The sequence below is a fragment of the Balearica regulorum genome, chromosome 2 (genome assembly GCF_011004875.1).
Source record: "Balearica regulorum gibbericeps isolate bBalReg1 chromosome 2, bBalReg1.pri, whole genome shotgun sequence".
Lineage (NCBI taxonomy): Eukaryota > Metazoa > Chordata > Aves > Gruiformes > Gruidae > Balearica > Balearica regulorum.
Window position 1 is genome coordinate 137,111,015 of NC_046185.1, and position 27,618 is coordinate 137,138,632.

At 39.3% G+C, this 27,618-nt stretch overlaps 1 protein-coding gene across 5 annotated transcripts in view; it reads left to right on the top strand.

The window, feature by feature from the left end:
• The window catches only part of ETV1 (ETS variant transcription factor 1), a 66,821-nt gene that overhangs the window by 24,671 nt on the left and 14,532 nt on the right, over positions 1-27,618 (top strand). For 3 of the 5 annotated variants that reach the window (XM_075746086.1, XM_075746087.1, XM_075746089.1), the window contains 4 exons: positions 9,152-9,281; positions 10,862-11,050; positions 14,899-15,146; positions 27,472-27,538. In XM_075746086.1, the coding sequence (XP_075602201.1) occupies positions 9,152-9,281; positions 10,862-11,050; positions 14,899-15,146; positions 27,472-27,538 (634 nt within the window). The remainder of the gene's footprint in view (positions 1-9,151; positions 9,282-10,861; positions 11,051-14,898; positions 15,147-27,471; positions 27,539-27,618) is intronic. The other 2 variants (XM_075746088.1, XM_075746090.1) reach the window with 1 other exon arrangement.

Here is a 27,618-nt window from a genome sequence, read left to right on the forward strand (position 1 = left end):
AAAGGAAGGAGAGCGCTGCATGAGGGGGGCGTAAATCAGAATAAAACAGTGCCCATGACAGTGTTTCAGTGAGATCGCTGCTTTCGGAGGCTGAGAAACTGTGTCGGTAACTGGAGCTCCCACTGCATGAAAATACCTTCTAGACAATTCTTAACTAGAAGCTGAAATCTTTTCGGAGTGGAGGAGAAGAGGGGTCAGCTAACGAAAATAGTGTCAAACCATTCCTTTGCTTGCGGGTAGAAGAGACAGTCTTCTAGCACCATATGGCAGTTCAGCCTGTTAGCAGCTGCCCAAACATGGTATCAATTTAGGCCAAAGGACCTGTAGTGTCCTAACAAGGTGTTTACTAGCAGCCTCTTGAAAAGTTTGCCTTGAAATTGCTCCGTCTTTTGGTTTAGAGAGTAGGTTAACTTTTATTGATATTTACTGAATGCTCACTTCTCCCTATCCCCCCCTTCTCTAGCCAGGTGGCATAGTCTTTTGAGTGGGCTTTTTAATTTTTGCTATACCGAAGGTACTCGTAAACTTCAATTTTCAACTGGCATGGTCCTTTTAAATGAGAAGCCAAGTGGCTACAAATACCTGAATTATCTCAGTGCCTTCAGCACTTCCAGCGTCAGAAAGCTGCAGGTGTACCCTCAGTAACTCTAATGAGTATTTCAGAAATTGCAACTGCACAGACAAGCAAATGAGGGATATCTTGCACTAAAAGTGAGGATTTATAGCACTGAACCAATTATTAAGCTATATGGATGCAACCTCTAATGTTGTTCCCCCCTTTTCCACACCGGCTGGGAACCCCTCCACCTCTCAGGAAGACTGCATCCCTCGTGGCAGGGGGTCTTGGGTTAGCTGCCCAGAAATAGCTAAACTGGCAAAAATTTTTAGTGTCTCAAAACACAAGCTTTAGAAAAGCACATTTCAGTTAAAGAATGACATTTATATCCATTTTGTGAAGAAGCATCTAGAAGAATTTCTTTGATGAATGGGGCAGGAGCATCATGTTTAGGAGTCAAATAAGCTGTGCTGTAGGGAAGTGACATGTCTGCATTATAATGATGATTTTGTTGGTCACTTTGCCCCATGTACAAATGCCCTCATATAAACTTGCTTTATGCATAGTGATGCAACATGGATGTGCTGTAGGTACAGTGAACCCATATTTGTTCTCTACTTCAATCTTTTTTTTTTTTTTTTTGGCCTCACTTAACATAATCTAGATAGGAACAAGTGATTCAATTAATTTAAAATTTATTTTCATCAATACTTGTTTTTTGTCTTTTAGTCATTAATCTGTAATGCTTTTTGCTTTAAAAAAAAAAGGAAAGAAAAAAATCCTCTTTTACTTCAAATAACAAAGTTATTTTAACAAACAATGCTTTCAGATTTTAAGGTCCAGAATTTCCCAATATCAGTTGTAGGAAAATGTGTTGTTATTGTCCATCTTGAAACTCTGTAGTAGTAAACAAGGTAAATTCCAGCTTTCAGTGCAGTTCATCTTCACCTGCTTGCTACTTTTTCCAAATTCAAATTCAGAATCAGTATTTTCTTCTTCTCATACCATGTCATCTGAGAACAGTCCATGTAGAATCTGAGGACAAGATCCCACAATTTTGGGATGTCTTTTATCCTTCTCCCTCCCACCCCCTGAGGATTTTAAAGACTATACTATTATGTAGCATTTGTGCAATGCAGTATTCAAATAGACCGTTAATTGACATGCACAGTATTATATGCTTTAGACTGGAAGAGAAAATAAGCAATTTGCTTCATTTTGCAGAGTGAGTTCTAACTGTTATTAAAGTGCATTTGTAGTTGCATATTTTCCAGTAAAGGTGATAGATTACTTTAAAGCTGGTATTTTCTTTTTGTTAAACAAGGTTCTCAAATAGATCCATCTTGCCCACGTATTCTATTCTTGCCAGTTGGCTTTGAAAGCTGGTGCTTGGGCTCATCGTTCAGAACTAGCTTCCAAAAAATGAGGTCCCATGCTGTTTCTATCTATTGAGCTGGTAGGGGCTGGAAGGATCTGATCTGAAGCCAAGGCGAAGACTGAATTGATGGAATCATATCTAACAAGGTTGCCAAGTACTGCCCAGTCATGAAGTTCCACTTTCTGGGAAAGAGCACTGAGACGAGGGGTGGCAGAGCATTTGCCGTGATACCAGCTACCCTTAGATTTCCTTCCCTGAACTTAGACCCAGGCCACCGCGTAGGAAAGATCTAGCTTTTTGTTGAATACATTTTTAGACATTGTCTTGTTCCTCTCTTCTGCATGCTGCTTCCCCATTTTCTCCCTAGTTACTTACATGGATTTGAAGAGAAAAAAGCTTACTGCCCTTTTTTTATGGTATTACGCATTTTTTGACCATACATAATGTATCATTGCAGAGGCACGCTTGCACATTTTACCCTGTGTGCACGAAACACCCAAACACGTGCACAGACTCTGTTGCAGGTGAATGGTCTCCACTCAGTGAGACTACATGGGGGCCAATTGTCTTTAGGGCCGAATTCTGCATCTTAAGCAAGTTTAGTTTTCTAGATGCAATGATAAAATGGAGAATAATACTAAGATCATGCACTTCAAAAAACTACTTGACAGGATTGCTTAGATTTCCCCCCCCTTTTCTAGTAGCTTTCGTTTGTGAGATAGTGAATGCTCAAGTCTCTTGTCTATGTTCAGTTTTTATATAAACGGCCAGGATAGTCTCTGAAACCACAGTGATGATGTACATCTGACAGATACCTAATTTGTCACCAGCTTCTTCCAGTATCTGGCAGAGAGCAGGACCTAAATGAAATCCAGTTGACTGGAGCTCAGCTAAGATCTGATAGAGGTGACTTTGATAGATCAAATGGTTGAAGAACTTGGTGGAGTCTGTGTAGATGTAATCTGTTCAGCCCCTTTTACATCAGTCCACAGTCTTCAAGTCTTGCTCATCTTTGTAGCTGTTGCAGTGTTCAGAAACAAAAGGGTTTTTTTCCCATTGTCCAGGCAAGAGATTGCCCACAGTGAAAACAATTGCAGATCCTGCCTCAGTTATCCATGTTTGCAGTCACTTCTGTCTTCAGCTGTTGCAGTGGTCTGTATGTAGGCTTTAATTCAAAATCATTGGGAACGGTTTAGCTGGAACGACTCTGTTACCAGCCTTTACTGTCTCTCCATCCTCCTACCTCTCTTCATCTGTCACCTCTCCAACATGATGTTTTTATTTCAGTTTTTGTTAGTATACTAGGCTGCATGCTGCATTTAGCTGCAGCAGCAGTAACCTCCGGAGTATGAAGGAATGGTCAGCTGGGTCTAGTACCTGCTTCAGCTAATTCCTCTTGTGCATCCCAAAGATTACCGGTAAAATTTCTCATCTCAATGTATAGTGGAATGAAATCGTAAAAGCACCCTGCGTTGGCATCCTGTTATCTTTAATCAGATGCCTATTAAATGATTGTTGAAATTCAGAGTGCAGCTGTCTACAAAGGTCTGTAGCTTAAAGCATAATGATTTAGAAATAAATAATCAATAAATAGCCTCCAGAATGCAGAAGGCTATTGTTCTGTAAGTTAAATACACATTTTTGAAACCTCTTCAGAAAATACGTATAAAGGCTGGCATTCTCACTTAGAAAGTCATATAGAAAGTATTTCATTTTGTAGCTCATTGCATCAGATGTGCAAATACCTATACTGCATGTGTGGTTCAAATTGTAAGTAACTGTTGCAGAAATAGAGCATTTCAGGCCTTGTATAAACTCACAATGTTGTGTTTGGATTTTTTTTTTAAATGTCTACTGATAAGAGCACCTTGCTCATTACTGTCACCTGAGAAGTAACCAGCATGTTACCCTCCTTGATGAACCGTTCAATAAACTGTTCATTTATTGAAAGTAGATTTTTTTTTTTTATTAAAATGCCTACCTGTTGTACTTGCAGCATAAATAATTTGTTTGAATCATCAGGTGAGTGCTGTTAAGTTACAGTGAGCGAGGAAAATTGCAAAAACACGAATTAGGGTCCCTGTCCTTAAGTGTATTTCAGTTTGCATTTTGATAGCAGTTTAGAAATGTTATCGCCTGTTTTGTCACAGACATAATTCACATCTTTCTTCAGGCACTGTAAACAAGAGAAATGGTTTAATGGCTCCATAAAAGGCACTCTGTGCTGATAGCTGAGATTAGACCCTTTAGTAATGGATTTTTGTGTGTTGGGGAAGGGGAGGGCTTGGCAGAGGTAAATGTACTGGAAAAGAACCTTGGAGAGACTCTGATGTATCTGAAGTGCCTGCTGCATTTCTCTGTGTATTGGGAGATAGATTTAAAGTGTGACAGTATTGGCTTTATCAGTACAGGGGCCTTCTCTTCTTGCCTTTGATACTTTACCAAGTACTAACTTGGGTCACCTCAATCAGCCTGGCACCTGAAGTTGTACTGGTATTAACTTCAATATTTTTGCATGTTCTGTCTTGTCTTGCTGTTAAGAAAATCAAATCCCCTCTATTCATATGTGTTAAAGAAATCTCTCTAAAATTACATTGCATATTAAGAGTTTTGCCTCAATCCATCATAAAAATGAATGAATTTATTTATTAAATTGGGTTTAGAGGGTGATTTGAGAGCATAAATGTGAAATGCAGCAGAAATGTTTAGGGCATGACTTACTGTGACTTCGCGGTTACTTCCTTTTCTCTGCAGGTACACAAAGTCCTCGAACTTAACACACAGGAATGTAGTATTGCTTAGGAGATGTTGGAGTTCACTACCACAAGCAAAGTTGCTGCTGTCAGTTGATTTTATACCATGGAGTAAATGCTCTTGCCCTACAAGTGTTGATAATAAGACATCTTTGTCTCTTTGGTCAGTGGAGTCAAGATTGCCTGCCATTAGCTAATGACATTGAATTACTAATATTTCATGCTTTTAAAAATATGTTTAAATCAAGTCTGCTTCAGAAAATAAAATCAGATTTCATTTTGTGTTCTGGGCAGGAATCTGAAGTTTGAAAATGATAAAATAACTTCTTGCTCAAAGGAGAAATAACTTGCAATTTCACATAAAATATTCCTCATTTCTTCTTCATCTTGAATAATCATCTATTGAATTGAAAAATATTTTAAACCATTGCTTTTATATTTGATGCAGTGCATTTCTGGGGCTTTCTCAAAAGAAGTGATTCAGTTCTGTCTGTACACAGGTGGTACATTTCCTGTTTCTCAGGCTAGAAATAATACAAATCAGTCTTCTATGAGACAAAATGATTCCTCCTTTAATTTCAGAGTTCTTACTAACATTATTCTTCATTTGGATCTTAAACTGGGTGTCATTATGAACAAAATGTTTGGGGATTAGGCTGTTGACAGATAGCAAAGGAGAACAGCACTTCAAAACAAGGGGTAGCAGGTTTCACCCTGTATTTTTGTGTGTTCTGTGCGAGTTTGCTTCGTGGTGAGATTATTATTGTTTTGTATAAAATCTAGTTCTGTACATTATGCATAACATGTGAGCCCTCTTACTCTGCAGATACAGATAGATATGTTTATGCACAGAGAATATGCATACGGTAATGTATTATACCTTAATCAGTTTGTTACAGATGGTAGCAATCCTTCTGCTTGCCTTATATCTGCATGTTGGCTCCAGAGGAGCTCCGGACAGGGTCTGCAGGTTTGAGTCCATTCTGATACCGATAAGCCTGACTTTCCCCAGCAGTTGAGATGAGGTGTTGAAGCCATCCATCTAAATACACGTTGTAAGATTGTTTGCCTTTCAAGTTCGGAGTTAGTTATCTGTAAGTAATCACTCGGGATGAAATCTTGGCCCTTGGTCACTTCTTAATAAGATCGTTATTAAGGCAGAGTGCCCGTTACTTTAATAGGGTTGAGACTCTGTTCTGGGGTTAAGTAAAATGAATCTGCCATCAGGAAGAAAGAAATGGTGAGGAGCTGGTTGTTTGAAATGTCATTTTGTTAATTTGGATGTGTTGGTAGCTTAGTATGCTGCACTAAAATTAGACTCTATAAATAAGCAACCTTGCTCTCCTCAAAAGAAAACGGATTGAAAACGTGATATAAAATCCAGCTTAGTAAAATCATACATGTTTAAAATCTGTTTTAATAGGTGCACTATAAAATGAGTGTCAGACTAAAATGAAGAGCACGGGTGGAGGGTTTCAGTGATAATATGAGAACTGTTTTGAATGTTTGAAATTTTATTGTTGGAATAAGTCTGTCATCTTCAGCCACATTTAAGATGTGGTTTGAAAGGTCAAGTAGCCTTCAAAAAAGCCCCCCCCCAAATGCAGTATTTTTCTCAGGCTATCTTTTTTCCTTTCTACCTCTAAAAGTGTACACTTAAGGAGTTACAGATAAAGCTTAGCATGGTGACTGTGTCAGGGGACTGCCCGAGGAAGGCTTTAAATTTTACAGCTACATTATCTTTCTGGCCATAGTTAAGATAAAGATCTAATATAAAATCACTTTGGACTGTAATGCTTTCCCTAAATGAAATGAAGGCGTTAACCTACTTGATTTGATACACTTTACCCTAGCTTATAAAGCTGGGAGGAAGGTGAGGTAAACTTTAATTAAAACTAAAGCACAGATGCCTTCTAGCACTATGCCCTGTACCTTGCTAGGACTGTACAGTAAGCAAAATAAAATGTACCTCGCAGCCGAGGCAGCAGGCTGGAGCCGTGTTCAGTGAAAGTAATTTAATTAGTGTTGATCATGACTCCAGATGATGGTGATTTGATAAGGAATAATTTAGTACTTAACAGCCTTTTACATGCACCAACTCCATGTGGGAAGGTAAAGCAAATTGCACAAAATGAATGTGCTGCTTTCACTTGTGCCTGTGCCAGTGAGCTGGAAAACTGCCTGTTAGCAGACGTTCAGGCTCTCAGCGCTGTGATGAAATACCCAGCCAGTTCTCCGCACAGGGCTGTGGTGTGGGAGTCTCTGTACTCCCGTTATTTAAAAATAAATAAGGGAAGTAATTTTTCATAACAGATTAACTCCGAGGAAGTAGCAAAGTTAAAATAAAAAAATTAAAAATGGAGCAGCATGTGGCCTTTGTGCAAATATGTGATACTGGCTTTAAAAAAGAGTCTCGTTGCAGTTGTGTTTTACTTCTCTGATTCAAGTCAAAGAGATTGCCTACCTTTGCGTCAGAGCCACCGTCCTGGAGTTGTGGGGCCCATCGTACGCGTTCAACGTGGGGTGTGCGTTATCTGACTGAGACATGCAAGGAGAGTCAGCAGTGAAAGTTCACTAGCAAAATCCCGAAACAAACTGCTGGATGTCAGCCTGCTTTGTGATTCCGGTGGAAAGCTGACTGGGCTGCATTTTGCTGTATTATTAAATTCGAGAATCTTTACTCAAGAAGACTGTATGGTCTTTTATTTTAGTTTAGACAGTTTTATTCAGAAAGTTCTTTTCTTGTTGTGATGTTCACCACTTTTCATCTCTGTTTCTTATGTTACTGTGCTCTGCCTATCTATTTGTGTACCTATTGTAGTGTCTGCTTTTCCTTTGTAGTCTTTCCAAATAAGTCACTATTATCCACCAAATATAATAGCTAGGCAGCAGTTTTAGAGACAATTCTTGTGAGTTTTGTGAAAATATGTGGCAAAATAACATAGTGCTATCTTGCAGATGTCTCAGCTGAAAGGCAATAGGAGAAGCTGTCACGTATTAGGGTACGAGAGGACCCGGTTGTGAAAGAGTTCTCTGAACATTGGCCAAGCATGGGAAAACCCGTGGTGAGAATCTGGAATCTGATCTTACTGGAATCCAGATACTTATAAATCAGAGTTTATTGGTTCTGATACTCAGCTTAGGCAGCATTTCATTTACCTCCCCCTTCCCACCAAACACATGCATGTGTATGCAGGTGCATTAGTATCACAAAATGTATAGTGTGTAACAAAATGACTTTCCGAAGTTCAGGTGTAGGAGAGAGGGCAAGATGCTACTTGATGATACATAATAATGGCCTGATTTTGGGCTGAGGTTCTCTAACAGGGACTGCTACCTGTATGTGGATTTCCCTGAAGGCGCAAGTTGTCTGTGTCAGGCTGGAGCGTGATGTTCAAACTACTGTGTTTTGGTGACAACATCAAAAATCAGTGATAAAATTGATCTCCGAACTCTAGGCTTCTCAGAGTTCAAAAATGTATTTACTAACTAATTTTATTTAAAACTTGAAGAGCGTCTTTTCAAGCTGTTGCATACGTGTCTTTTAGTCCTTTGTCCTCCTAGCCACTTAATTTAGATCTGTCTATGTCAGGTGAACTTTGAATTTTCTTCTGCTTTAATTTTGGTTAAGATTGGATATGAAATAAGGAAAGTTGGCTGGCTTAAACTAATATTCTGGTTAACCTTGTCTTTACCTTTGGCCTTTTTCTTAATCTAGACCAACTTGTGCTTCTAATTAATGCTGCATTTCTGTCACACTCCTTCTGTTCTTTTTACCTTTTAAAAAAGTATGATTAATCTTTTTTTTCTCAATTTGTTTCTGTATCACATTTACTATTGAGTTTGGTGAGGCCAGGATTTTATCTTGTCTATTTTTGAGTAGAATTACTGAAGCCATTTCTTGTCTATTTTTTTTCAGACATTACTTATAACTAAAGGCGCATGTAATCATCCAGTTTCATAAGTTTCACTGCAAATTTTCAGGCATTGTGTGGGACAAAAAAGATTACTGATCATATACTTGAGGCTGATACATGAGAAATTTATTTTGGAGTCATTTGTGCAGCATTCTTTGAAGTGAACTACTATTGCATTTATAGCTAAAAGCTACCTCACTAATATTACTTAGAAACATTTGGTGCCTGGGAAGTATTTTGCCTCTGACAACATTTACAGTAGTTAAGCCAAATATAAGTGGGCTGTTATTTTTCTGCTAATGAGATGGGATCCTGGCCATCATTCTATTAAACAATAAAAGTGCTAATAGCCAATGTGAAGGATCTCTGGTGTCTATTTTTCAGTTGACACCCGAAGAAATATTTGAAATGTTTATTTCCTATATTGTTTTCAGTATTACAATGGTTTAATTAATCATGTGTTTAATTAGCAGTGTCTAGCTTGCTTGAGAAAGCTCACTGTTAATATTGTACTTGGGTTTTAATTACATTTTCTTTCTCTTTCCAGTGGCTTTTCATGGTCTCCCTGTGAAAATCAAGAAGGAACCCCATAGCCCATGTTCAGAACTTGGCTCCGCTTGCAGTCAAGAGCAACCATTCAAGTTCAGTTATGGGGAAAAGTGCCTGTACAATGTCAGGTAAAGCAATCAGGAGCACGCTTGCAGTGAGAACTGCTGATTTAAATGAGGACTGACTAAAGAGTAATAAAACCATAATAGAGATCTTATAAAAGTTACCTCTTCAGCAGATAACAGACTGATGAGATAATGCATTTAGCTGATGAACACTGATGGAGTTGTTTACAGTTGTATCAAACACTTACATAACCATTTTAAAGCAGTGTTTTTCATCAAAATGCATATTCTCCATTCCTTCTCCATGGGAGATAGCCAGAGTTTAAAAACCCAGGGTGCAAGCATGAAATAGAAAGGAGGAGTGTCTTGTTTTCTGCAAGTTGTGTTGAAAGTACTTTCAAAATGCATTACACACATTAGGAAAGAGAGAGGTATCTGCATAACAGGCAAGAGATTGACAGGTCTGAGCAACACAGTATTTGACAAGTTTTGCAGATGTTACATGTATGTATTAGTGGGTGATTACAATTTAAAATAGTATTTCATTAGGTTCTACATCTTTGTTACCTATTCAAAAGCAAGTTGTCTTCTTTTATAGGGATAGATAATAAAAGCTGTATTTATTTGTGGGTGGTGGAGGGGCTTGATACCACTGCATTCTTTATTGACTTTCTTTTGGTTTGCACTTATGTGTCACTCCTTCCTTTATTGTCAGCATTGAAGGGTTTCTTATTGACATTTCAGTCTATTTTAGAATCTTTCATCTAGCTTGTGAGTTTTTATTCGCATTAATGTACTACCAAAACTGTTAGCACTTAAAGCATTTACATTTAACTTTTTGGCTATGAAATGGAGGGTAGGAAAAAAAAAAAAAAGACTGGCACATTTGCCAGTCATAGAGGAGTGATGTTGATTTCAAAAATCAGATGCATACATTGATGGATTTGATAGGTGCTAGGGGACATGACAGGAAAGTATGCAAGTTTGGGCTTACTATCTGCCTAATGTCTGTGTTTTTCCTGTTTAGAAAGAGGAAAGATCAAAGTGTGCTCAGATCCTTTGCTGATTTGAGATATCTTTGAAAATAGCACCTATGTATTTGCAGGACCAGCACTTTATTTTTGAGAGAGAGGAGGGGGGAGGAAAATGCTGTTGGGAGAGGCTGCTGACATCCTAGTGTGGGTAGCTAAGCCAACATACCATTGTTTTTCTGGGTCAGATCCCTTCCCTCTAGCTGTATTGTTTTACTGTCTCACTTTGTGGTTTGTGCAAGCTCTAAAAAAGAGTCTTGACAGGCACTGCCGGCTCTTTGTGCTCTAGTCCAGGTGCTTCTACTTTTATGTATTTTGTATATCTCCTGTTAGAATGTCACTGTAAGACTGAATCCTTTAAAAATACATTTCTGTGCCCCAGAGAAGAAAATGCTGTGCTGAACCAGTTGCACCTAACGTGATTTTTTTCTGTGCTTTTCACAATGTAAAGTAGAGAATTTCTCTGCCCCAAACTGGTTAATAAGATAACTATAACAAAAAGCTTATAACTGTGAGACTTGAGGGTTTTTTCTGGATGTAGATGCTACATTGATGTTTGGGTTTTTTTCAGAGAAAATAACCTGACCTTCTTTCCCCTTGCCTTACTGACAGTGCCTATGATCAGAAGCCACAAGTGGGAATGAGGCCCTCCAACCCACCGACGCCATCCAGCACTCCTGTGTCACCACTGCACCATGCCTCCCCAAACTCAGCTCAGACTCCTAAACCTGACCGGGTTTTCCCTACCCATCTCCCTCCATCCCAGTCCATTCAAGACAATAGCTTCCCTATGGACCACAGGTAAACCACAAAACACATGAGGGAGCCATGCAGAAGCCATGTCAGTTGTGGTTGCAAGTCTCTTATGTAGGGTAGTACTGGTTTCCTGCCCATAACTATTCCCTTTTGGGTTGGGGGACCAAGGTGAAAGCCAGCAAGGTTCAGAGTGTCAGAAATACGTGTATTTTATGAAAGTCTGGCACCTGACTTGATGGACTTCAGTAGGAGTTCATATTGGCAGTGACAGAGTTTAATGACCTGCTGCTTTTGTCATGTGAGAGTGATTACAGGGTGCTAGATGATCTCATCTAGGCTCCCTTTCCCACGAAAGGTTGGACCAGACGGTCTTTCAAGGTCCATTCCAACCTGGGCTATTCTGTGATTCACTTGAGACTAGTAAGTCCTACGAGGTAATGAAGTCACTAGCAGGCATGATCTGGCTATAAATATCTGACCTCTTGCTAAGCAATTCACCTATCTAAGAGATAAGTGGCCATGCTTCAGAATATTCTTTGGAAGGGTGGATCATTTTTCCAACCCCTTTTGAAATACAGCATTTCAAACAAAGATGCCAACATAAACTGTGCTTAAATAACATTAGTCTGAGTAAAAGCCACAAGAGCTAGAGACTAGAATTAAAGCTTAAACTGTCCTTGAGTCACCCTGTTTTGTTGTGATCCGTTAGAAGTCCCCAGACAACTATCTTTCTTAGCTCACTGCTGCAACAGATATGCTGGATTTCCCTGGTTTTTGAGACCAAACACTTGGTTGTGGAATTCTGTCCTAACCTTTATTGCATGCACCTGTTTTTGTCCGATGTGTTGTGTGGTTGCTCTGAGAATTTAAAATTTCAGCTGTACGTAAAGAGATACATATGTTTAGAAACTTGACTTAACGCTTAAGAATTAGAAAATTGAGAAGCTCCTGAAAAGAAAATCACAGTTATTGGGAGTGCGCTTTTGCTTCTGCTCTAATAAGGGCTATTGTCTCCAGGGATTTGTGCACATCACTTCTGAAGGGCGTTGCTAAGGTTTATATTCCTGTTTTGTGCTCTGCTGAGATAGTTCTAAGTTATCACCTAGGGTTCTGTACAAGCCCTTCTGGTGGTGAGGAAACACTGAATCGGCCCCTTCAGCTGCCATAGTCACTGTCTTTTCTCCCTCCATGGACTGTGGTCTAACCACGCAGGCCCCCAGTGAAGCCAAGCAGCAGATTTGATTACAGGATGGTGGATAAATGTGTTTCTGTATATACACCAAAGTCAAGTTTTCAGGAGGCTGACATCTTCAGAAACTAAATAGCTTCAGTGCAGAGAGCAGTAGTAAGATTTTTCAAATGAAAAAATATTTTTCTTTTAGAAAAACTTGTAAAGAGAGTACTGAAGCTGTATGTCAGCCCTAATTTGAGTATTTATAGAGATTTGCGTACACCTTAGTGTATTTCTTTTATACCCATAACACTTGCTCTGCACAACCTTTGCAGGCTCTTTACATGATTCCCCTTCCCTGCTCCCTCCCGTCTTTGACATTCATGTTCTTTAGGGCGTTTTGCGCTAATGCTTCCCTTCTGTGATAGAACATCATGTGTTCTAGTGAAGTCCAAAATAGCTGACTCAGGCCAAAAAAATCTCATTTTTCTCCTTTTTTAAAGAAAGGCACAACTGAACTGGAAGGTATTTTTCCCCGTTTTTCCCCATTTATTTTGAATCTTTTCACTTCCAGTTGTTTGAAGAAAACGTGTGCTTCATATTTTTGTGAAATTCAAATCTTGCTGATTTACAAGGTGATACGCTACTACAATGAGCATATTCAGAAAATGTCACTTAAACAAATGACTTACCTATGTGAGTTCACATATAAATCTCTAACTCAAGGCATATTTTTTTGGAAGATGCATCGGTGGCATAAGATAGCGTTAGTATCTAGAATGTACAGCCCATACATCTTCATACAGGGCATGAATGTATGAACGATAAGTGGTCCTAACAAGTACCAACAGGAATCAAATCCACTTGTATAAACAAATGGCTTGATTCCATACAAAGCTTCCAGTACAACAAGTATTATTAACTTCCTTTGAGGCTTTGTGAGTGAGCCTGTTTCTTATTTTAACTTCAAGTTGCAATTTTCTGATTCACTCCTTGACAGTTCTTAATGATAATTTCTGCTTCTTTTTTTGGCTAATGAAAAAAGGAAAAGAGGGAAATGAATGCAGCGCCAGTCAGCCTAACTGTTTCATAATACATTGAGTTTCTAAGTTTATTTTCTGCAGGTGTAGGTGGAATTGCAAAACCCAATGTTACAGTGCAGTACTCTTTCTACTGCAAAACATAATATTTACAGCAGCATTAAAAAAATTCTTTTTGTCTCCACTACTACATTGTAATAGTTTCTGTCTCTGTAGCTCCCACAGTATTTGTAATTAAGCTATGTCAGTAAATATTTGTCAGACTAAGTTCACAGCAGTATTATGATAGACGTTAGTGGAGTTTAAATTGTTTCAGAAACATGTAGTACATGAGAGTTGGTAGTTAAGGATTGTATTGCCTGTGCAATCAAACCCCTGCTTTCTTCACTCACCCGGTTTTCTTCAAGAGAATGTCTGGTTTTGCTTGTGTGAACCAAAGTCGGTTCAGAAACAAAGTACAGGAAGCTGAAGAATGATTAGTTCTTGTTTTTTTTTTTTTTTTTTTTTTTTTTTTAGTGTGTCAGTGAGAAACTTGTAGAGAAGGGCACAGGTTTCTCTTCTTATTTTTTTAAAAAGTGTGTCTTGTTCATGATGAGTGATAACAGGACTAGTAAGCAATTTGTTGCAAGAACATTGCATCTGCTGTGGATTAGTGCAGACACAATATTAACAGAGTGGTGGTTACCACTACTGTGGTAATCTGCAGGAGATGACAGGAAGACTTTGTGCAGTTCATCACAGCACGGTGGGAAAATTGCATCCTTGTATTCTTCTCTACGCTTCTGAACCTGCACGTTGTCTTACGACGTCCATGTAATTCCATTCAGGCCTTTTAGTTCAGGTAGATACGTTTTATGGAAGAAACAAGAAGCATCAGTTCTTGAGTAGTGCTGCATGTAAATGAAGTTAATTTAAAACTGAATTCTCAGATTTTATACCTACTGAAGACCATTTGGGAGTACCAAATGGCAGCGTGGCTTGTATGGATGACTTCTTTGATGTAGAAGTGACCAAGGGAGCAAGTCAAGGTGAGGAGAATTCTTAAGCATTGTTTCTCTTAGCAAAAATTTGCACCCTCTGCTTTTTCTAGGGCGCTTACATTCCCTTCTCATTAGAGCTGGAATGCAGTGCCAGCCTTGCAGGTAGATCTCCCATGGTGCTATCCCCAAGAGGACAGAACTGTGGACCCTGGAATGATTCCAGATGTTACAGCAGACAACACTCTTCGTTCAAAATGTTTGTGTGTGTTGTGGTCAGAATGGTTTCCGTGTAACAGTAAGAATGGTAAGACTAAATTAGAGTACAAGCAATATGTCGCTAACACTTGTGAACAGAGAAGCTACCTAAGTCTCCTTCGTGTTACTACGATAGGATGTCAGTCTTCCACTGTTTTGAAGCTAGTGCATTTTCACTTTGCCCCTTCTGTTGAGACAAGATACTGAAAGCAAAGAGGATGGTAGTAGGAACAGGTCTTAGAGCTGGTATTAATAGGTGGGTTTTTCATTTCTTGCTTGTTGCTGTTCTGCAATGCAAGTGATCCTGATGGGAGCACTTGGCGTGATCATACGCAAAATGTTTGCTACTGAGAAAGTGATACAGCCACTAATCATGACCTGTGAAGATCTCTGGGAAACGGAATGTAGCTCAAGTCCTTTACATGACCTCTCTCACTTGCATCCTAGATTTCGCCGCCAGCTCTCTGAACCTTGCAATTCTTTCCCACCTTTGCCTGCAATGCCAAGGGAAGGACGTCCGATATATCAGCGCCAGATGTCTGAGCCAAACATCCCTTTCCCACCTCAAGGTTTTAAGCAGGAGTACCACGATCCAGTTTATGAACACAACGCTATGGTTGGCAATGCAGCCAGTCAAAATTTCCCCCCTCCTCTGATGATTAAACAGGAACCTAGAGATTTTGCGTATGATTCAGGTAGGTGAGACTCTTTTAGTTCTGCATTGTAAAGTAATAAATGAGTCCAAGACAGTGCTATTGGTGTTTTGGTCGTATGAATTGAAACTTGCTCTTTTGGCTTCTAAGTCTCCCAAAGTAATTCATGTCTGAGACAACTTAAGAAGTAGTAAGATTGCTACGTAGTACAGTGTGACCTGTGCCACCGTTACTTGCTCTGTAAAGGATTTCATTTTCCAGAACTCTCTGTCCAGAAAGTGTACTGGTTAAAGAAGCCAGAGAAGGAAAAAATCATGGGTGCAAAATAGAGCTTTGCTTAAGAGGGGACTTGTTCTGTACTATCTCATCTCTGACCTCTGAATTTGTGTGCTCCATTTTTACGAGCTCTTTCATTTGTCTGCCAGCAATAGAGGGCTCTTTCTCCTCTTGCTTGCACTACTTTAAATCAGGAGTAACTCCGCTGAAGTGGGGTTTATACAGCTATAAAACCAATGAGGGAGAAGAATCAGCCAAATTGGTGTCAGCTTCTCAGTTTGTGCATACTGCTGTGTTTTGTGGAGGTACATAATCTGTGATGCCAGGTTGCTGATGTAGAGAATACGCTGTTGCTATTAATAATGTTTATTATGGTTGTGCTTATAGGGCAACTGGAATGGAGCCTTACTGCTCTGGACAGTACAAAACAGAGGAGGTGGTGGCAGAGCCTGCTCTCAATAGCTTCTGGTCAAAATAGGAAAGAGAAGCGAGAGAAAGGATAAAAGCATAAATCAAGGGAATAACACTGTAAATGTTTGCCACAATTTAAACATAATATTTATATTATATTTGGGAAAAGAGAGAGAGAATTAGGGAAGCAAAAAAGAGTTTAGTAATGAATGTGAAGTAACGAGGAGAAGGAAGCTGGAAGGTGGTATGGAAAGAAGCTGAGATTAAAACAGGATAAGTGGGCTAGGTGGGGTAAACAGTTGATCAGTATGGAGCCAATAAAATGCAATCAAAACACATTTTTCAGTTTTGGTGTAAGTGATTTCTGCAGCTCCTCTTCAGTCTCTGCCTCTGTCTTGCTTTGTATATGCCACGCTGTTGAAAGGGAGGGATTTCAGTAAGTCCTTACCGTGCTTCTGGAGGAGGATATGTTGCTTTCGTACACATGCACGCTGAGTTGAGCAGGGGCAGTGGGTGGCCCTGTCTGACTTCAGTCTGACCCTCTCTTCTTCGGGGTGCTGCAGTACCTGCAGTGCTTTCCTGCTGGTTCAGTCTGTGGCTAGATGCTCTTGCAGTTTATTTCCCAAAGGCTACACAGCAGCTGAGTTGAGGTCTCCTTTGAAAGTTTAGCCCTTGACAAACTTGCAATTTGATACAGTGGAGAACTGGTTTTTATTGTCTTTTCTGTAGCTAATTTAACATTGTCTATTTAGTGGGATATTTTGTGGTATCATTAATGTAAAGTGCTTGTTTTAGAGTTGATATCTGTGTTAGAACAGGGGAATTTGGGAAGTAGAGCTGTTCTCTCCTTTCTTATCCTTGACAAGCAAAGAAACAATCCTTATGTACATTTGAGTTAGGCCTATACAAGGAGGAAACCAGAGGTGAAATATTTCTCCAAGTTGAAATATAAGACAAGATGTAAATGGGTTCAGATTACAAGGATCAGATCTAGAACTCAACCTGTTCGTTGATGAAGGATCTGAGATAGGTGGCTTTGGCAGTCACGTATCTTTCGTCTTACAGAACAGCATGGGAGAGACTGTCTGCATAGTTAATGTGGCAATGGATAATAAATGGGGGACTGCAGCTTCAGGCACTGCCAGTCCCTTGCAACCTTCACAAGCACCGTTATTCATCCTGCTAAATTAAAGGCTGAAAAAAGGCCCTTTTGTAAGCGTGCTTCATATTTGGCTAGGAAGTAGGATCTCCTTATGGCATACTATTACTTTAAATCTGGGTTGGCCGCTAGCATTCGTCTTTCTTTGGAATATTCTTTATGGAAAAAAGCAGGAAATTTTACTCTTTAAGGAAGATGTACAAACTTGTATCCAATCCTGTCATGCCTTTTTTTTTTAATGCCAGCAAGAACAACATTCCACTTTATAGTAATGACGTTCAAGCAAAATTGTTTCTTTTGTAGATGAATAATTAGTTTTTAAAAATGTAATAGCTGTGTAACCAGTGGTCATGAAAAATTAATCTGTTGGTATCAGGAAGTACTTTTATTGGCCTCAGAATCACTGCATTTAAGTTGACACATCTGTACACTCCATAAATTGCAGTCAACAACTGTGGTCTGTTGATATTTTGTGTTGTTACCATCTGTTCTCTAGAAACCATCATTTTCCATCCTTGCTAAAAGTACATTAAATAACCCCTTAGGAAACATAATGTATTTGTCACTGAATCATTGATTTCATTTTTCACCTATGGATGTTCAGGGAAGGAGGAATGTCGGAGTGAAAAGTCTTTTTGCATGGTATTTTATTGCAGCTCTGATAAGACTATAGAAACATATTTAAAAAGTTCATTGTAATACACTGAGATGTTCCTTTTGGGATGTTTTTGAAAGAGCCTCATAAAAGTTCATTGCTTTTGTGCACTATACTTTTATACTTTGTGGGAAGCTGGTGAATGAAAAGCATTATTATGGAATGATTATAACTCTATTAAAACATGACATTAATTATGACATGGGAAATGGCAGATCAATTAGTTGTAATTGTAATTGCAGGTATGCAATTTCTACTGCAGAATGTTTGAGATAATGGAAAAAGAAAAATGTCAACAGAGTAGAAGCTCTTCCTTATCCATCCACACTTCTAGAAGTCACAGTGCATCATACATGTTCAATCAATCAGACCTTATTTTCTGCCACGGATTTTTTTTTTTTTTTCATGGCTGCCAGTCAGATGTATTAGTACTTGATGCTATATCTAGCAACTCTAAGCACAAAGATGCAGCACAAAGATGCAGCCAAGGAAATACAGAGCTTTGAGAATCATAAATGAATATATGCCAGAAGGCTTCCCAAAACCTTTGTTTGCAAGGGCTAATAGTGGGCATTCCTGTACAGTTAGCACTTCTAGAATTCAGTTCATGTATTCAGGTACTTAAACAAAAAGGCCAAACTTGAGATAACCTCATCTATTCTGGGCTTTATTTTTAAGCAGGATCTTTGCAGGCTTGATCCTCCCTACTTAATGTAGTGTATTTGCAAATATACTAAGGTATGACTCTAGCTATGCATGCATCAGTTAATACAAAAAGTCTAGTTTTAAAACGACATCTTAAATTAGTAAATTTAAATCTGATATTTTGTTTTGCCCAATTTAAATAGTTATTTTGGTTGGAAAGTTCTTTTGTGACCATGTCTTTGGGAACTTTGAAATTTGTTGCATGGTGGTGTTAGAAAGAAGTAGAGGAGGAGATGATGCTTGCATGTACTTATTACTGATTGCCAAGAATTTATCTGTTGAAATCTAGAGAGATTATAGAGTCTTTCCTGAGCAAGTTTGAGGCATTAGCAGGGCTCTTCTCACAGTTACGAGTTCAGGGTAGCCTCACGATTGAACGGGCCTTAGAATATTTGGATTCTGTCTCTGTCACTTCCGAAGTTTTCTTCCAAGATACTAGTCACATCACTTAAGGAATGAACTATCCAGACAGAATTATTAGCTTCCATGTCTTGCTTTCCGAGTTGCTCATCCCTTTAATTCCTGAGGTCTCACAAGCAATAAATACTTTGTGTTGGCATGTGAGAATAGATGGGGAACTGTTAAGAGCAATGAGTGGAGGCAGAGAGACACATCAGATATATACACCTGTTTATTTTGGGTACCCCGTTAGGACTGGATAAGAACATGATGTGTTATGTACGTTCAAAGCTCAGCTGCTAGGGACTTTCTTTGTATTTCTAGATGAGGACGTATGAGAACATTGGCAACAGATTAGGTTCCGTGTGTAAGCACTGCACAAATAAGAAATGCATAATACGAAAAATCTGGCAGAAGTGATGTGACTACATTGGAAAACTTAGCTGGGGCTGGAATAGGCTTTGTTGGGGCCTAAAACTGACCATTCAGCTGTATTGATTTTGACGTCATCTTTAGCTTTCTTGAAATGTTCTGCCTCATAAAGTACACAACTTCCAGCCTCTGTAACAAATGAAGCAGGGGCTCTACCTGCAAAGCTGTTTACAGCATGGATCTCCCTCCCCCAAACAGTTTTGACCTGGGCACTCAAGAGACAAGAGTGCCCAGGCAAAACGCTGTATCATAATTCATTTGCAACACAGGAGCTGTATCAAGGTTCCCCAGGAAATTGTAATTATGACACTTCTTTACCTCCTAAGTTTGCTTTTACATGTGTAGGATGTTGTTAGCATTTTACCATCCATGTTATAAATGTGTATTTACCTAATTTGCAGATTGCTTTTTTTCTTTCCTTTTTTTTTAAGCAACAGTTGGATATTCTGTTGCACTTCTTGGAGATAAAGTTTAGACATTTGGAAATGCTAGTATGAAGGAAGAAAGGAAATCTTAGCTGTCACTCATATTCAGTGCAAGTTTGCTTTTTCCAGGATATTCTCTAGTGCATTGACCAGTGCAGCATTTAAAATGAGACAACTCATGGTGCTTCTGCTACTGTCTTTAATTATATTGGCTAATTTTTGTACAGTGCTTTGAAAATGTAAAGCGCTGTATGAGTGCTAAGTATTATTACTACAATTATTCCCCTGGGAGATTATTTCACAGACTAATAGACTTCACAGTTAAGAAATATTTCTTGATCGTAAGCCTGAATTTTCTCTTTGATCAGTTCCATTCCCTTGCTCATAGCTACACCTCTTTGGCTCATCCTAAACAATTCCTTGGTATTAACGTACCACCTCTAAATCTCTGTAGACAGTTTGCATGTGTACTCTTAGTCTGTCTCTGTGACTCGTTGTTGAGATCTTGCTTCATAAATCCTCCAGTTGCTTAATCTTTTCCTCACATTCTCTCTAGGTTTTCTTTTTCTTTCCTTCCTTTTTTTTTTTTTTTTTTGGTCAGGCTGCAAATATTTGCACAGTTTTTGAACACGGTTTTATAAAATACTCTGTGAAACAGAACTGACTCCGTCCTTTTCCTGGATATGGTGCTTCAGTATGTGCATCTCAAAACTGCATCTCCTTATGGCCATAAAAAATTCTTTTACACAGCAGTACGATTGTTCTCAATGAAAATCTGGCTGGCAGAAAGGCAGAGGGGGAGAAGGGATAGGGGTTTGCTCTTGAGTTCTGTAGGTTTAAGAAGTCTCCCCTCCTCGTTTTTGGTTTTGCAATTTTCCCAAGTCTCACTTCTGTGGTTTAAAATATTTCACCTTGTTTCGGGAGCTTGTCTTTTGCTGTGTTGCTTCAGTGAATGAGTGTAGATTTTTTTCAGTAGTTAAGCTGCACTGCACTTTGTACTTGCTCTTAAAACACATAAACACAAATCTGCTGCTGGATGGTATGACGGTAGACAATAAGATCATCTGAGGAGGAAACTTGGGAAGCCTGGACTTCAGAAGATTGCTATGAAAGGCAGAATCTGAACTTTTCACTTGCTTCCCATCTAGCTGATTTCCTTTGTTCACTAGTTCTGTCTGAAAGAAATCTGTAGTTAGCATAGAATTCATTTGGTAATACTGTCTTCATGAACAAAGGAAAACCTGAATACCAAGTTAATGTGGGCATATAGGCAGGAGACCATACATCTATTTTCCTTTCAAAGCAGACAATACAATCTGAAAAATTGTCCTGCAGTCCCTGTTTTTCAAAGAAATGGATAAATATCCTCTAAATCTACAGTTACAGTAAGTGGCACTGGCTAATGATTTGATTTGAGGATTGAGAGCGCAGTCTGGATTTACTCTTTGTGCATTAACGCAGGTCAAATGGACACAGGCTGCATTTTAAATCAGTAATGGAAGGCTGAAGCCTGCCTTAAACCAATCACATCAGCCTTACCCAAGACCGATTGATCCCGAGAGACTGAGCCCTGCGAGCATAGCTTTTATATGAATGGACTCTGTGCAGCCTGAAGTTTCATTCATAAAATGGATGCTGAAGGGGAAAAGAAAAAAAAAAACAAAAAACGCACCACACACGCCAAACCCTGGAATGTCCATTTATGCGGAGCTGAAGGGTGTAGTGTTCCCTCAGCTGCTGCTTTTGCCAGTTGCCTTAAAGTAATGATTAATGCTGCTTGGCCCTGCCTGCCTGCAACCTGACACCATTTATGGCCTTGGTGTGTTTCTAATGTATAGTGAATGAGAAGGCTACATTCTCAAATCAGAAACATAAACAGGAACTGGTTGGTCTGAATTCCATTCAAATATGTCACTTCAGCCGTGCAGTGTTTGTCCAACTTCAATTTTACAGGCAGGGGATGGGGCGGGGGAGAAAAAGCAACACAGACTTTTTTTTTTTTCAGTGAAATTACCAACAAAAGGAGCGAGGGAGAGCGAAAATACTGCTGTCTTTTGTTGAATTCAAAGGGAAGCGATGTTTAAAATACATTTTACAGTTACTGAGGTTAATAAAAGCAAATACATGATTTTAAAGTGTGCTCAAAAGATCAGGTCCATGTGGAATTTCAATTCAGAGCTGAATGTATGAGCCTTTGTTTTCCTGTTCTGCCGTATAAAAAGTTACACATCGCCTAGACAGGCTGTTGACATCTGGTCTCAGAAAATGCATTAGATGTTGTCATAGATCTAAAAACCAAAGTTGTGGAAAGGAAGCTGTTTGCTTAAGGGTTTTTTTTTTTCTGTGTGCATGTAATAATTCCACTTAGACACGAGCTGGTGGGGCCAAATCTAGTTCTCCGGTAGGTTTTTGTCAAGTAAGGTGTAAGTCATTAAACTTAACAAATTTTAATTAGATACTTTTTAGAAGGCAATATATGTCTATCAATGAGTGCGCATACTTGTAGATTTTAATTTTTTCCCCCTAATTGCTGATATGAAGGCTAGTGACAGACAAAACGATGAACAAAACATTCCATTCTGAATGTTTTTAAACTGCATAATGATTTGGGAAAATAATGCTTAATTTTTAGGTTGATTTCATTTTTACACATGTAACTTCAGTGCACCTACAGTTTTCATGCTGAACCTGCTAATAAAAAAATAATGCTGACTTCTGTATTGTCAGGATTTTACCAATTTTAGGACTCAATTGTAATTACATAGCTTCTGAGGGGATAGTGCTTTTAAAGGTGAACTAAAACCTGATCCACCAGCATTTGAGTTGTGAAATATGCTCAGGCAATTCCTGTATAGGGAGATTGTCATTAGTTGTAGTATTTCTACCTGAATGTCTCTTTTTTGGAGAGACATATGAGTTTTAATCTAAATGTGTTCTGCACGTTTACAAAATCACAGGCTTCATGATCAAAAAGAATCGTTCAATACTTCTCCCTGCAAAACACAGAGCGTGTATTTTTCTTAGTGATGCCTGGTGCCACCTTAGCCACTTGTTGCGATCTAGTTTGAAGAATTGCCTTTCTGACACAAAAAGCCCTGTCTGTTTTAGAGTGATTTCAGTATTGCTTTTCACCCTTGAGCTGGTCGGAGCTTCCTGGTGGTGGTAAACAGCTGCTTTCCACCAGGAGGCTAAATGTGTTTCAGTGGTGGATGAAGCACTCCTTTGTAAACAGTTTGTCAGTGCTCTTGGAAATCCATGAGCATAAAAGTTACTTTTAGTGTGATTGTGATTTTTTAAGTTTAAGGCCAAAAGTATGATGTGTTCTGGCTTGAACATTTTATTTTAAAAAGACTACCTTTGTCTCTGCACTTGGTAAAAATGTCTCCCACTGCACCAGCCACCTCTCCACGTACCAGAGAGATGCTTGTATTGCTCAAGTAAGCACTGCGCGAAGCTCTGCAACGCACTGGAGGAGGACTGGTGTACTCCGCGTGTGTAGCACAGGGTCAGGCTGACCCGTCTGAGTGGCATCTGGGAGCTGGGTTGGTCCCAGCTATTTGAGGGGCTTGTGCGTGCCCTTCTGTGCCCAGTACCACAGAGGGAAAGAATCCGCGTGTGCAGTATTTCTTGCCTATGGGAAGACAAGTGGCACAGCACACTTAAGTCTGTTTATATAGATATACCAATTCTGAATTGCTGATATAGTAGCCAAAACCCATGTGATTACTTTTCAGATCAAAAGGACAATTGAGGAGGCTGTGGTGTAAGTTAAATTACAGGACTGGCTGTATCCACTGCCAGTGGAGTCCCTCCAAAGTTTTGGGGAACTGCTTCTTTGGGAACAGTTCCTTTTGGGGGACTGTTCTTAATATGACTTAGTTGGTACTGAAGTGTAAATCAAAGAAGTAGGCGGGCAAACAGTAAGAAGGTTCCAGTTTTAGTATCATCACTTTGTTTTATACCTGTAGGGAAGTAGGCAAGTTTCAGATACGAGTTGGTGTTTGATGAATTCAGGCTGAGAGAGTTGGGATTGTTCAGCCTGGAGAAAAGGCAGCTCCGGGAAGATCTAATTGTGGCCTTCCAGTACCTGAAGGGGCCTACAGGAAAGATGGTGAGGGACTGTTTATCAGGGAGTGTAGTGACAGGACAAGGGGTAATGGGTTTAAGCTGAAGGAGGGTCGATTCAGATTAGATGTTAAAAAGACATTCTTGACTGTTAGAGTGGTGAGGCACTGGAAGAGGTTGCCCAGAGAGGTTGTGGAGGCCCCATTCCTAGAAGTGTTCAAGGCCAGGTTTGATGAGGCTTTGGGCAACGTGATCTAGTGGAGGGTGTCCCTGCCTATGGCAGGGGTGGTTGGAACTGGATGATCTTTAAGGTCCCTTCCAATCCAGACCATTCTGTGATTCTATGAATTTGAGTGACTTCCTAGCAGGCTTGCTGCATAAGACAGCCACTCGCTGGCACGCCGTACTGTTCACCTGAGCTGCCACGCAGGGACCAGGGCCAGGCAGGGAGCTCAACTTCTTCACCCACCCTCTTCCAGATTGCACACGCCTTCTAAACCTCAGTCTCCCCATCTGTCTTTGCACATGCACCTTTGTAATGCAGTAACTCTGTAGCACACATGCGTGGTCACCTGCACATGGGCAGTGCTCTGGGCCTCCAAATCTTCAGACTGTGATGATAAAGTGAACTAAAAAGTAATTCAGAATTAGAGTGTAATGTAACATGTCCTTTAGTTAGGAAAGCTATGTAAGGTCAGAAACAGGAATGGATGAAGAATAAATCCTGGTTCAGGTTTCTGGTTCCTGCTTTGCTCTGCTTCATTCAGGAGAAGACAGTGACGTCATCCCGTTGCCTGCAGAAGCTTCGTCTTCCCGCTTCCACAGGCATCTGTGTCTCACCTGGCTAGGGATGCAGGCTGAAATTCTGTCTGTTTCTGCGCAGGGTCTGAAACCTGGTACTCATCTCCAAAAAACAGTTGGAAAAGAGGATTTAAGGATTCCTTACCCACATTGAGTTATGCAAGGCTGAGACAACCTGACCCTTTAATTTCTGATATGGTAATTAGTATGAAGTACTTCCTTACCAAGGGACCACTCACGTGTCTTACTCGATAATGAAACCTAGAACCTGTGCCTGCTAAATTCAGTAGCAGATTTTTCTTGTCCTGAGCAAGTTTATTTGGGCTTTTTCTGCTTTGATGTATTTTGATTTAGACGCAGCAGAGTTTATTTCCAGCATTTTCCTCTGTGACATTCCCACATGAGAAGGCATTTCTGCAGTGTCTAGATTACACACAATTTTAAAATAACATCTACTGGGAAAAAAATGGTTTCAAACCAACATGATATAAGGCCGTATTCATTGTTTTAAGATGACTGCTATGTTGCTGTTAGCAAGAGGAGCAATGAAGAATGACCTCTAAGTATTCCAAATTAATAATAAAAGAAAAATTAATTTTTTTTTTATGTCTCCATATTTTTAGTTCAGCTTTTTTTAAAGAGACTCTACTGTTCTTGAGATGATGTGACTTTACGATGTGAATTACTTCATTAAAAGTCTGAAATAAGCTTCTTGTGTGTCCTAAATCCAGGCATGTTTTTTTTCAAAGACTAAAAATTACTAAAAGGTGATAGAATCAGTCACCTCAAACACTTGGATCCTGCCCTGGAAGTATTTTATGCCTAATTCTGTCTCATTTGTTGTCTTGAAACAATGCTTTAAGGAGAAGAAAACATATAATTGCTCTGTAATTTCTGCACTAAAATGTTTTCTTTTGAAGTAGCTCCGCTTAGCTGGTAAAAATACTTCTGGGTCTTAGTCAAGCATTTAGTACAATTTAAAAATGCAATGCTAAATTTCATTGGTTGGACTTTTTATTAGATAAGGTAGAAATGAAAGCAGCAGGCAATTTAATTAGCAGTAATTTTTCTGGGCAAGTCATTACTTTGATGAACTTCAGAGCAATGTTTATGGCTCCTAATTAACCATGTTAGTCATTTGATTGAATAATCACTTTGGAAATGTTTCTACAATTTGATTAGAGTCTGACCCACTCTGATAGTCATAAATTAACTGATAGCACTTTAGGATAACAAGACTGTAGTTACTTTACGAGAAATAAACTCTTCCTTGCTGTATTTTTCGGTCCTCTGTGGACTGTTTAAGCACAAGCTAACCAGAAGATTAAGTAATGTTGGTACAAACAATGCTCGCCTTAAAAAGACTCCAGATGTTAATTATAATTGACTTAGGAGCAGGGGAGATGAAACCCAGAATTGGCTAAGAACATGACTTCTTGGATGCGTGCATAATTCTTTATTCCATATACTCTGCTGTATCACTTTGCAAGAGTGGAGTTCATGAGTCAAAAAGGGTTTTGCTGCCAATACTGGTGAATTTTTACCTAAAATAGAAAATAGCATCTGTTTCAGTTCTACAACTTCCTCCTTTTTTTACGTAGATTTTTCCATTCCCCTTAAAATTCAATCTACTTGGTAACATGAGTGATTCCTTGCAGGTGAACCACTACTTGTAGCCTTGACTTGTAGTCTACAGAGCCGTACTTGACTTGGGTGATTACTGATTCACTGATTCCTGTGGTTGCTTGGAATAGCTGCCTGAGACGTTAGAGATTCTCGAGGCCTGAGCAGGCAGGCACCAAGTGTTTCATCGAGAGAGGAGGTAATGAAGAGTTTGGCACAGATGTGCAAGAGAGACTGTGGGCTGTTAGAGGAAATTTATTATTACTGCCCTGTGTTTCACTTGTTTTGTGAAGTCGGTGTAAAACTTCATTTTCTTATCCTGCCAAATCTTTGATACTCATCGCTAATCAGTGAACAGTGAAATTTGGAATCACAGTCTGAAAGAGTCTGTAGGCAGTGTTGGAAAAATAATGTCTGCTCTTTCGACCTCTGTTTGCATCTCTTAAAGAGTTACAAGTTACTGGTAACAGATTGCATAGCTTAGGGTAGGAGTTTATCACAAGATCAAATAGACTTTGTTAAGCAAGACTTTTGATATCCAAGAAGTGGGTTAAACATGGTCTAGAAAGGCAAACATTTATGGTGCATTTCTGTTTGCAAGTCGCTGTGCACAGGATGTGGCTACTTGGGGACAGTGCAAGACACGGGGGCGGGGAGGGAATAGAAAGACATTTAAAGAACACCATTTTCATTAGTTCTGTTTGGTTTTTCTCATTCTTCTTGCAGATTTGAGTAGAGGTGGGGAATGACAAATAAATGTCTGTACTACTTAGAATGTGTGCACTATTTTTTTTTTTTTTGGGTGTGTGTCTTTTTTTGTTTTAAGGATGTTCAGCTGGAGGGTGAAATTGATGCATCTGAATTCCTAGATTAAATGCTTAGCAATCGCAGAAAATGTCACTAACCCTTTAAATCCTTAACCAGAGTCTAAACCACAATATCCTACTCTAAATTCACTTGTATGTTCCTTGTATTAATGCAGAGTTTATAAGTCTCCAGTGTGATAGGCAGGCTGTTCTGTGTAACTGATTAAAAATGTTAGGTCAAATTAGTTACAAATATAGATATACAAACACAGGGTTTAAAATATTCCTGCTGTCTTGTGTGGATTTTTTTGGTCTGTAAATGGTCTAAAGTGTAATTGTCGTGAGAGTCAGCTTTTAGCAAAGTTGATTACAATAAGAGTTGGAGTTCAAGTGCCTGTGTTAGATGGGATCTGTGATCCTCACGTTATGATTTTCTCCTCCGCCATGCCTCGTGCATGCTGCTCTGAAACGCTGACTGTTGACAGGTTCCCCCTTGCTGTAACTTGCATCCTTTTTGTTGCTCTTCTGCCTGCAGCCTGTCTCATTGATAACCTGCACACTTTTAATTCCAGACAGTCTTTTGACTAGCATTGTCGTCTTCTCCTTTCAGAAGTGCCTAGCTGCCATTCCATTTACATGAGGCAAGAAGGCTTCCTGGCTCACCCAAACAGAACAGAAGTTAAGTTTTCTATTATGTACCACTTTTCTATGAGAGAAACGTAAAAAATTAAAAAGCCTGGAGGGATTTGGGGTTCAC